The sequence below is a fragment of the Rhynchophorus ferrugineus genome, unplaced genomic scaffold (genome assembly GCF_030347505.1).
Source record: "Rhynchophorus ferrugineus isolate W39M unplaced genomic scaffold, kcgeb_rfMv2 rfM1, whole genome shotgun sequence".
NCBI lineage: Eukaryota > Metazoa > Arthropoda > Insecta > Coleoptera > Curculionidae > Rhynchophorus > Rhynchophorus ferrugineus.
Genome location: NW_027472580.1, coordinates 72,804,504 through 72,816,351, shown reverse-complemented (window position 1 = coordinate 72,816,351; position 11,848 = coordinate 72,804,504). Strand labels below are relative to the sequence as shown.

The window sequence follows — 11,848 nt, the reverse complement described above, 5'->3', positions numbered from 1 at the left end:
TCTTAATATAATATGCGTTGATAGTCGTTACACAGATATTGTAAATTTTTGATTCTGACGAGTATGATTTTTAATACCAAATTCATGATATTTGTTTCGGACTCATCAAGTTATTTAGAAATGTTGAAACATATTTCTTTTTTTTTTTTGTTTTTGAAATAATCTTAATAATTATTCAATCATAAGAAGTGGGCTTTGACAATTATAATCATTCTCTAGCTTTTTTTGTACGAATGGCAATAACGGTGTATTATTTCGTATAGATTCCATTATATTTTCTATTTCAAATATGTTCCTCCATAGTGTTGATGCCGCAGCGTTCTATTTTTTCAGGTTACTCTATATGATCTTTATGCTTGTCATTTGATGGTATTTGTTGTCTACAATCCATAATGAGGCGTCCTCTCACCGCTCATTCGACAAGAATGTCCACATCGTTGTAATGTACGTCTCTGATAATCATATAATTTTGTATATACATCATATTTGAAATACATCTTATATATAGTTTACAGAATAATTACTAAAATATGTCTTCCGATGATGACTTAATATTTTACTCCTAAATGTGATATTTGTCCTCTTCTACATATATTGTCTTAGCAAATCGAAAGCTCCGACAACTTAACTGATTTGAGTTATTACTTCAGTCCACTCTCCAGTACTTGTTTTAACTGCGCGCCGTTGAGACAACAGCGAATGATTCGTCAGTTATTATTAATATGGTGTTTTTTTTTCATATTCTCAAGCTGTAGATTTACATGTGAAGCAAATCGTGAGGAATTCTTGAATCTTCTCTCTGTCTCAGAACTATCATCATTAAACATCAGATCATTTGAGTAATTTATTCGATTTCGATAAATAACGAAAATTGGTCATGGAACTAGAAAGAGAAACCTAGTGCAATGGTGTGGCGAAAGATTTGGAAATTATTATTTCAACAACCAAGCAACTAATATTTCAGAAAGTTGATTTCCTGACGATAAGCGAATGGCAATAAAATCATTAAAGTGTGATAAGACCGTTGGAGTCGATCAAGTGACGGGAGAAATGACCAAGGCCGGTGGAGAAACTTCCTTTCAACAGTTTTACCTGCTACTCACACATTTGGCGATCGGAAAGAGTACCAGATGTGCAAAAGCATGCGATTACCGTTTTTATAGATATTCGCTCTGCTTTCGACTGTATACACTGTCCCTCATTTTGAACAGCTAACATGTTTCAATGAAAATTCTTAATATTTTACGTTGCTTTTCCATATAGTTGAGTATGCAATTATGCGAAAGGTTTAAAAAATACTGCTATTGTAAATTTCAATATTTTTGTTTAAATACATACTCGTTCGATACTAGTCCATGCCGGAACAGACATGGATCAAGATTATTAAAAATCAATTCGAAAAATAGAGAACTAACATTGTCCAAGGCTAAAATAGCTGCGGCCGAATTTTGTGAGGAATATTGGAAGTTCCGGGGCACCAACAGCGGCGTATTGGTCAGTCGAGTTAATGATGAAGTAGTTTGTAGCACTGAACGCCATGTTTCTTTTTAAAACCTTTTTATCATATTTGTATCTACTACCTGTACACAGTCAATAAAAAAATTGTAAGATGCATCAAAAAGTTTAATAATTTTTAGAGTATCACATTCAGCTTCTAAAGCTGCCTAAAATCAGGGCCAGTGTCACGGTCGAAACAACATCAAATCAATAAAAATTATTTCGATCCTGCTTTTCGCTGTTTACCATTTATAAACAACCTTCAGATATTATTCATTGCCACGTTTTGTATCTAGCTGGTGGATACACCTTAATATTATAACTGTTTGGCACATTTATTTTTCTGCTGTTTCAGTATCAGAGTCGTTAACTGTTCAAGTGCTAGGAATTTATTTGTTGATGCAATTTGAAATTCTTGTAGTTTGGATTCCACTGGTAGTGTCGATCACGTATGATAGTAGGTGAATTTGTACACTTTATCCATCAGAATTGTAGTTGCATTGTTGTGATAATAGTTAATTGATGACATAATCCAACACTGCTGAATGTTAGTTGCTCTTTCAAAGGGTCATGAAATGCGATGTTAACGAATACAAAATGAACCAAATGACAATAGACATAACCCATTTTCATTAATTAGACTATAGCATAATCCAACTAGTTCTGATAATGGCTAAAAGCGTTAAAATGCAATAGCAATGACAACGCTTTTTTTATCATAAAGCACACCCCCGCTTATTACCACCGAAAACAAACTGAACATCTACTTATTATCTGGGATTTTACATTTGGCTAATTATTATACTATCTAGACGAATTAATTGTTATATTAGTTGCTAAGGACCGCCGATTTATTGCACAAATGCTGACAGTTAATCACATAATAAAATATGAAAAACTGTTCAGTACAATAAAAAGATTAAAAAACTTACAGAGAAACATTGGGTTAAATTTAAAATTTGTAATAAATATGAACTCAGGTTACATTTGTAATCTTCATGTTCTTTTTAAAAATTTATTGTTTTATCTATAAAATATCTGAAAAAGTAATATATATTAATACATGGCTTTATTTTCTAGAATAACTCAATGACAAACAAATAATTACATTAATAATTAAAATATTAATTTGTAAGCAACATTTTTCTGTAAATACAATTAATTTTCTTAGAATTATATATCTAGGAAATAAATGAAAAAAATACTTTAGTTTGAACTTAATAAAAAATTATTAACTTAAAAAAAAATGAACTTTTGAGAATTCTTAAAATATCAATCAAATACTTTTCTCATGTTATTATAATGTAATATGGATAGCCTAAATCGAAAAAAAAATACAATTTAAATTACAATTTTGACATCTATAAATATATCTGTAAAAAACAGCTACAGAACTATAAGTGTACCAATAAGATTTTGTAGTTAATCTGCTTTTGAAGCAATATCTACATCCACCAAAATCCTATTCAGATAGATTACTCAAAAAAAAACACAGTTCAAATATTGAACATAAATGTCTTTCCCATGCAACTACATAACCATGTTTCAATCATTTTCTGGTGATTTTTTATGGGCTTTATTTACATGCCTTATTAAATATGATTGTTTGGCAAATGCTTTGTCACAATCTGAGCATTCAAATCCTTTCTTGTTGTGAGTTTGCATATGTTGGGAATACTGAGTTTTATTTGTAAAAGTCATTTCACATTCATTACAAGATATGCCAGTATCTGATATATGGGTTAACTGATGTGATGTCAGATAACTCTTCACTGTGAACCTTTTTAAACAAACATCACAAACATAAGGTCTAAGTCCTAAATGACCACGTTTATGAGTATTTAAACTTGATTTTTGTGTAAAACGTTTCTTGCATACATCACATTCATAAGGTTTTTCACCAGTATGAACTCTCATATGTACCTGTAATAAAGTACATGATTTAATATAGTTAAGTATATTAGATATAACTCAATAAATATGTTAAAATATTTAGATTTGTTTTCTCAATTACCTCTAGATATGGTTTTCTGCAAAAGGCTGCATCACAATTAGAACATGTATAAGGTTTACTATTTGAATGCTGTTTCATATGAACATAATAGCTGGATGGTGAAGATAATGTTTTATTGCATAATTTACATACTTGGCTTTTGTTTTTTTTTGTCTTTGTATCAGTTGCATTCTCATCATTTTTGGAAATATCAATTACCTAAAATATCTTTTATAAAAATAATGTATATCATATTTGTAAAAATTTAAAGCAGGCTATTTTGGTAAATTTATATATATGGTTATTTTACCATATCTTTTGAATCATCTTGCTCTGCATAGGAAGCTTCTGGAGGAATATACTCATCACTATACGACTGTGGAGTTGTATGATTACTATCTTCATCATTTCTTAAATAATAGTTCACTGGTTCTAATTTAACAGCATCAAAAATATCGTGTCTTAGAGGCTGGTACATTTCAATATTTTCTTTCGTAATAGACTTAAAAATACTATGGCAAATAATAATAAAATAGACCTCAAGTGAAAAGAATTTTAAAAAGGCTTAAAACCCTGGTACTAATTTATACTTTATATTAAAAAAGCTTAATAAACATTTTTCCCAATATATAAATATTATTTACAGTATCTTGACAGTTGACTTTTCTTAATTTCAGCTTTAAGTTGCCAAAATGTGAAAAAATAGTATTAATAGAGTGTTTATCATTTATATTTTCCCTCAATATGTTGATAAAACTGAATAAATTAATTACAAAAAATATAACTGTTGCAATGTTTTATTTAACTAACGCTTTGGAAATCACAAGAAAATCCAAATTTGGACGTGGGTTCTAACAGCTGGCAAATAGAAACTCTAAATAATCTAGGCAACCAGGAATTTACGTTTTATCTGCTGTTCACATGGATAATGTGGTTATAAAACTTTAGAGCAACTGTTCTAAAATATTTTTGTTTTCATTTTTATTTGAAAACGATAGAAAATGAGTACTATTTTAGAGAAAATTGCCGCTATCGAAGCGGAGGTAAGTCCAATTATATTATTTTCAATGCAATACGTTTTAACCTACAATTATGCTTTTAGATGGCTAGGACTCAAAAAAATAAAGCTACTGCTGGACATTTGGGTCTTCTTAAGGCCAGATTAGCAAAGTTGCGGCGTGAGCTAATTACTCCAAAAGGAGGCGGCGGTGGAACTGGAGAGGGTCCTTTTTAAAATATATCACATCAATTTCCCTTACTCAATCGACAATTGTAGGTTTTGATGTTGCCAAGACTGGTGATGCTAGAGTGGGATTTGTGGGGTTTCCTTCAGTAGGAAAGTCTACATTACTAAGTAACCTTGCTGGAGTTTACTCAGAAGTTGCAGCATATGAATTTACAACTTTAACGACAGTGCCAGGTTGTATTAAATATAAAGGAGCTAAAATTCAGGTACAGTGTTATCATATTTATTTATGTATGGTTATCATATATATGTTAGAAGTTTAAATAAAAAGGCCATGTTTGTTTAAATAAAAGGCCTCTATTCGACAAAAATACTGGTTTATTGGTCTGACAAGTAAGATGTGGCAACATATTTGATCAATGGACCAAAGGAGACTATTCTGGAACCATTTTGAGGTGCTGACCTCATTCATTTATGCTAACTTATTTTTTCATTGTTGTACAGGGCCCTATCTTGGATTCATATTCAAGCAAGTTTTAATAAGCTTTATTCGTTTTTGGCTATTGTTTAAATGTAAACATTTAAGCCAACGGTGATGTTGTTTGATGGCTGCAATGATTATGTATTTTTTACTAAGCACATAGCGTTTATTTAATAAAATAATTTTTATCGGGTATAGCCAAGATAATTAAAATATGTTGAAAACGTATCCAGTTAAATCTTGTTTGCGGCCTTATGCAGGCGCCCTTGACCGCTCTTGAGCATAGCTCCAATTTAATCCAAACTAAAGCAAAGCAAGGCAAACCTGGTAGATATTTGAATTCAAATTATTATCTTTTCTTCCTTATTTCTTAAGCAAATCTGCAGTAAACTGAATCAAACGTTCCAACTGATAATGTATTTGTGGCATTCCAGTAGCGATGAGATGTAATTTAACTTTTTCATGTTCCAGAAAATTGCCAAAAATTACAGATGTAAATAGTGCTGCTTGATCTGCTATATTTCTTCGTGGTGTTTTCAATTCCTTTTAGTATTTTGTAAAAAAGTGTCTGTCTATAGTGTTGCGTCTGTAGTCTTGTTTATAATGAGATACCGCCAAAAGTATTTTTAAAAATGCATCCGTTTTGATCAGAACTTGAGTATAACCCTGTGCTTTTAATAGAAGGACCTTCAATAATAATATGTCAAGCATATTAACCTGTTTTTCACTCTGCATGGAATTGTTCCAACACACATATCATACCTATGAGCTACTGCGAATACCTTTAGGAAAACGAAATACTAGAACATTTTGATTTTTTTTTGAACATTTTTTGTCTTTCTTCGTCATCATACAACTGTTTATATTAACCTATTCTAACTTTCGGAATATAAATAGGTCATAAGCTATAAGTTCACAGGTCCCGACATTGAATACCGTCTCTGTTCCTAGACCTGATCGGCATTATTTCTCCGTCTTTTCGAGTTTTTAGACATTATTTGTTTGTAGTTAAGCAATAAATAATTTATGAAGATTTGCTTTGTTGTGTAGTAGAAAAATTAGTATTATTTGATTTAGGATTTTTCAATCGATCACTATTCTCAGCATGGGGTTTGTTGCAATGAGTACAAACGGTTGACTTTACAATGACAACAAAACGGGAAGAAGACGGCTTAGTCTTTTTTACGTTTGCGTGCGTCGAACTTGCTTAATCCAGGATTCTGGATTCTGGATTCTTCCCAGGATTTTGTATTTGTATTGCCGCTTCAGCTTTAAAATGACATAGTCCGTATTCAATGATACTTAATATAGTGCATCAAAGTAGGTCCTTGTGAAAAAACATCTCAAGTGGAATTTTCCATAATAACTAAGAGATGGACAATGTCTCCCATTTCGTAGAGTTGTTGCATTATAGGCAAGTTAACTCAGCGATTATTTGTTAGCATACTCGACAATGCGGTCTACAATAATATTTCCATGTACTATGATAGATTGCCATTCAAATAGTAACAATGTCAACAATTATATAACAACAAGCCTAACAATTAAAATGCTATCACTTACCCCTAATTCGTTGTTTAGATTAATTGCATATTCAAACCATTCCCCATAAAATTGCTGGTATTATAGGGATCAAACTGGAAGCATCAGATGAGAGAGGTTACCATGCGATACAGGATTTACATTAATTCAGTTATTTCTAGTTTCTGTCCTGATAAGATGACAACCAAAGCTTCTACACAGTCGGATTTTACCATTTTTGAAGCGGATGGTCCATCGACTATTTTATCACAGTCACCACTTATGACACTAGAGTAATTCTTATTTAATTTACTATTATTCTTCATCTCACCACAAATGTTCGCTTTATTTCAACCACACACCCTTCACTGGATGTTTAAATAAAAGGCATTTTTATATATATTAGACAAAAAATACTTATTTATTGGTCCAATAGGTAAGACATAGCTACGCGCTTCCATCAAATGACCAAAGGAGACTGTTCTGGAACCATTCCGTGGTGCTGGCCTCGCTCATTTATGCTGACTTAGTATTTGGTTGTTGCGCAAGGCCCTTGGATTCATATTCTAACATATATATATTTATATTCATATAGATATAAATATATAGGAAAGTCGGACAATAAGTAAATATTTTTAGTTGTTAGATTTACCTGGAATTATTGAAGGTGCTAAGGATGGTAAAGGTCGAGGTCGTCAGGTAATAGCTGTCGCCAGAACATGTAGTCTTATTTTTCTATGCTTGGATGTCTTGAAACCACTTGTTCATAAAAAACTTATTGAACATGAATTGGAGGGTTTTGGTTTACGACTTAATAAGCAACCACCAAATATTTACTTTAAGAAGAAAGATAAAGGTGGTATTAATTTAAATTGCATGGTATGTATTAATTTAAATTGTAGTTTATGGTTTTATCTTTATTTTAATTTGAAGGTGTCACAATCAGAATTAGATTTAGATACAGTTAAATCTATTCTGTCAGAATATAAGATTCATAATGCAGATGTAACATTGAAGTATGATGCAACTAGTGATGATTTAATTGATGTGATTGAAGGAAATAGGATATATGTTCCTTGTATTTATATTCTTAATAAAATAGGTAAGTTGAGAAATATTCATATATGGTTAAGTTTAAATTATTTGTAATGTGAGTAAAAAAGTTACACATAACATTTGAAATTTAAATATATACATATATATAGATTTTTTTTAAGATCAAATTAGCATTGAAGAACTTGATGTTATCTATAAGATTCCTCATTGCGTTCCAATCTCGGCGCATCATAGATGGAATTTTGATGACCTTCTTGAGAAAATGTGGGCTTACCTGAAATTAGTAAGAATGTAAGTGGGATTATTATTTAATATATGTTGAAGCATTTTTTTAATATATTTTTACCCTTACAGTTACACTAAGCCTAAAGGCCAATTACCTGACTATAATTCTCCAATTGTTTTACACTCTGACCATACATCAGTAGAAGATTTCTGCAACAAATTGCACAGAAGTATTGCGAAGGAATTTAAATAGTAAGTAATTTTTCATTGCTCTATTTCATATATAATTAATTTATTTTCTTGTAGCGGTTTGGTTTGGGGCTCATCAGTGAAGCATCAGCCTCAGAAAGTTGGCCTTGATCATATTTTATCTGATGAAGATGTTGTACAGATTGTTAAGAAGGTTTGATTGATCCTTCATTTTTCTAGATTATTATTTCACTGCTGTGACAGCAAATCTGCATCAATTGTAATTTAATTTTTTATTTACAAATAATAATAAACAAGACCATTGTTTTCAGTTTATATTATTTATGCCCTGAATACACCAACTTGTTTAATTTTTTTTATAGTTTACAGAATTTTAAGCCTAATTTATATTTTGAAATATATTTTCTTAACAAAAATAAACCATATTTCCATTCATATCGGGTTTGATTAAAAATTATAGTAGAAGCAGTTAATTTCATATCCCTATCTGCAATCAGCTGCCCATCCCATCCCTCATTGTGTAAATATACCAGTACCCAAGGTATCTCCGCCGTTGGCAGTCATTTCAAGTCAAGGTGGTGTCATACCTAAACTCGATGACGTCAAGTTCTGAAATGGAAGGTGATAGAAGTCTGAAATTGTTCCCTCTCTTGAATCTTCTTAAAGATGCTGCTGGGTTCAAACGTCTAAACTTATTTCTGCCAGGTGTCTTCTGCTTCCTGGTTTATATGTCGTGGGAAAGAGTTCATTCTTTATTTTTTCTAAGAGGACGAATTGGATTATTTGACCAGTATTGAAGGTTTGTGATTGCATTTAAGATCAAGTACGATACAATATGTTAGTGCTCTTTCGTACATTCATTAAAAAAAACCTTAGTGCAGTTCTCAACGGCAGTTTCTACCTTACTATTCCTCTAGGTCAGTGTTTCTTAACTTCGTAGTCCGCGGATACCTGGGGGTCCGTCTTATCTATGAATGTTTGAATTAATAAATAAAAGCCAGCAACCCTCGTAATCCTTGAAAGTTTATAAAAAAATATCAGAAGAAGCACTGAAACTGCTTTTCTCATCCACATCTCTATGAAAAAACATTCCACGACTTTGTATACATCAAAAACAAATAAAGAAACAGATTACAATTGAAATCCAATTTGAGATTAAAACTAAGTAAAAACATCAACTCAAATATTACTAATTTTGTTGCAAAGACAGCACCAACCTTCACATTAATACAGTATTTTTAATTTTTATAAAAATGTATTTTTATTTCAGTACTAAAATAAATTGTCCTAAATTTTTTCCTGTGTTGTTTCCTTGAAATTGTACTTGATTTTCTATGCATTTGCGGACTGGAAAGGTTAAACAACTCTGCCTTAGGTCATTCCGTACATTTCAAAGAAACTTACAAGAACTTACAATTGGTTCTCCCCCCTCGTGAAGTCAGCGAAGACAGTGATTTTCGCAGTCACATACCAAGGAAAAATTGAGCTCCTTGCAGAAATCCACGAAGCCCAAATGAAATGCCTCCTCCTGTCCTGTCTATTAAAATCCCAGTGCTTTCGACATGTCTCCACAGCTATCTAGTCTCGTCAGAAAGTCGCCGGGCTTCGACGTCACGAAATACCGATCCAGCTCCTGAAGTGGCTAATATAGTCAAATCCATTCTGAGGCGGCAACATTTCCCAGCATCTTGGAAACACGCGCATATCGCAGTTATACCCAAGAAAGCAGCAAAATCCTCTCCTTTGAATAAAAGCCCTCAGTGCCATTTCAAAGCTTGCTGAAAGAACCATTCTCTACGCTCTCAACAGCTATATCAAGGCAAAAATAATTCCTGATGAACAGTTCGGCTTCCGCGCATATCACTCGACCGTCCAACAGGCTATCCGTTTGGCCGCAAACAGCCACCATGCTCTTAACTAGCGCCAGAAGCTTTTGGCACGATTTGACACAACACTTTAATTACAAAATATGTCTGGTAAAGTTTACCAGAAGACCTAACCACTCTCATCAAATTTTTCCTTTCGGGCAGATCGTTTCAGGTATAGGTCAAGAAAACTCTCTCCAATCGAAAATATATCAATGTGAGCATTCCCCAAAGCTCTACCGAGAACGGAACACGTTGACGTCGCTTTCTACGTTGACGACACGGCTTTCTTCACGGCATCCATGTCCGAGGACACCATTCAAGGAAGACTCCAAAAGCAGCACGACCATGCATTAAATTCTGGAGGTTTCAAAATCAACCCTCAGCAAACCCAGGCCTTCATTTTCCATAGAAAGTGTTTCGCGCTGCGCGTTTCGCAACTCAAGATCGACACTGCAATCATCTCAAGGCTGGATGACGTCACGTGTCTAAGTCCCCTCTTCGATCGATGGTTCTGTTAGTATGTGCAAATCCAGAAAGCTATTTTTTTTGTTCTGGCCTAAAAACCAGGCGGTGGAATGCATGACGCATACCTGGTCGCGGAGACTTGCTCTGGAGTGACAAGTTGGACCGGGTTATGTGGGACTGCCTCTGGGCTTACCAATACACTAAACCGAAACCGCCTCACAGTTGACCCCTGTGGATCGCTACTGCTACTGCATTAAATTTGGGGATATGGCACCCGCTGATCGGGCAGACGTTATTGGGCACGAGGGCCCGGCGATTCTATTGATTCGCGAACCTGAGTTAACACACAACTGGGTACTGTTGTATGGGGGCAAAAGTTATGACTGTAGCGACGGATGAGGTCGTTTCAGCCTGGAAAAGGGGGGGAGCTTAGCGGTAACGCTGTGCTAAGCTCCTAGCATTTCGACCAGCTCGCGAACAAGCGCGTTTTCAGAAGAACTTGAGCTGTGTTGTTGTTTGTGGAATAATTGAGATATGAAGTGCTTGATTGCTGGAGTGTCAGTTTCCCTATGAATTTGATTATTTCTGACAAACCATGGAGCGTTTAATATTCTCCTGAGGAGCTTTTTTTGGAAAACTTTAAGCCGTTTGACCTGGTTGGGTGTAACAAACTTGAAGTAGTCATTAGATCCGTAGAGGAGTACGGACCCAATTAACATCTTGTAAAATAAGCATTTGATGGAGATGGGAAGTCTGCTAGAAGGGCAGATCAGAGAAGATAGTAGGTTTGCTATCCCCGAACCTTTTTGGATTGCTTTCTGGATTTGGGAATGCCAACCGAACCGCCGGTTGAAGTGAAGACCTAGGTACGTGACGTTATCCAGCCATGGAATTATTGCGGTGTCGATCTTAAGTTGCGAGACGCGCAGTGCGTAATGCTTCTTATGGAAAATGATGGCCTGGGTTTTCAGGGGGTTGATTTGCAACCTCCAGAATTTGAACCACTTGACCGCATGATCGAGCTGCCTCTGTAAACGTTCATGAATTGTAACTTCGAACCTGGCGGCCGTGAAGAAAGCAGTGTCGTCAGCGTAAAACGCGACGTCAATGTGCTCGTTTCTCGGCAGATCTGAAATAAAGAGGTTAAATAAGGCTGGGGCCAGATACGCCAGCATCGATTTGTTTACGACTGGAAAGTGATACCCTGATCTTGACCTGAAAGGATCTGTCCCAGAGATAGGAATTGATGAGAGCGGTTAGGTCTTCTGGGAGGCCTAACCGCACGCACTTTGCGATCAATCCGTCGTGCCAGACCTTGTCGAAGGCTTTGGTTAGGTCCAGAAGAA

The 11,848-nt window shown here is 34.3% G+C and overlaps 2 protein-coding genes across 2 annotated transcripts; one reads left to right on the top strand and one right to left on the bottom strand.

Moving 5' to 3' along the window:
- Positions 1-133: 133 nt before the first annotated feature.
- On the bottom strand, positions 134-4,137 carry LOC143190181 (uncharacterized). Its single transcript, XM_076394332.1, has 3 exons — positions 3,801-4,137; positions 3,512-3,709; positions 134-3,420 (listed from the first exon to the last, which is right to left on the bottom strand). The coding sequence occupies exons 1-3, from the start codon at positions 3,966-3,968 to the stop codon at positions 3,043-3,045; spliced, it is 744 nt and encodes a 247-aa protein (XP_076250447.1). The 5' UTR covers positions 3,969-4,137; the 3' UTR covers positions 134-3,042.
- A 247-nt stretch (positions 4,138-4,384) lies between these two features.
- On the top strand, positions 4,385-8,475 carry 128up (GTP-binding protein 128up). The gene is made up of 8 exons (XM_076394273.1): positions 4,385-4,533; positions 4,593-4,713; positions 4,767-4,942; positions 7,318-7,557; positions 7,612-7,780; positions 7,896-8,025; positions 8,089-8,211; positions 8,266-8,475. The coding sequence occupies exons 1-8, from the start codon at positions 4,492-4,494 to the stop codon at positions 8,366-8,368; spliced, it is 1,104 nt and encodes a 367-aa protein (XP_076250388.1). The 5' UTR covers positions 4,385-4,491; the 3' UTR covers positions 8,369-8,475.
- The last annotated feature ends 3,373 nt before the right edge of the window (positions 8,476-11,848 follow it).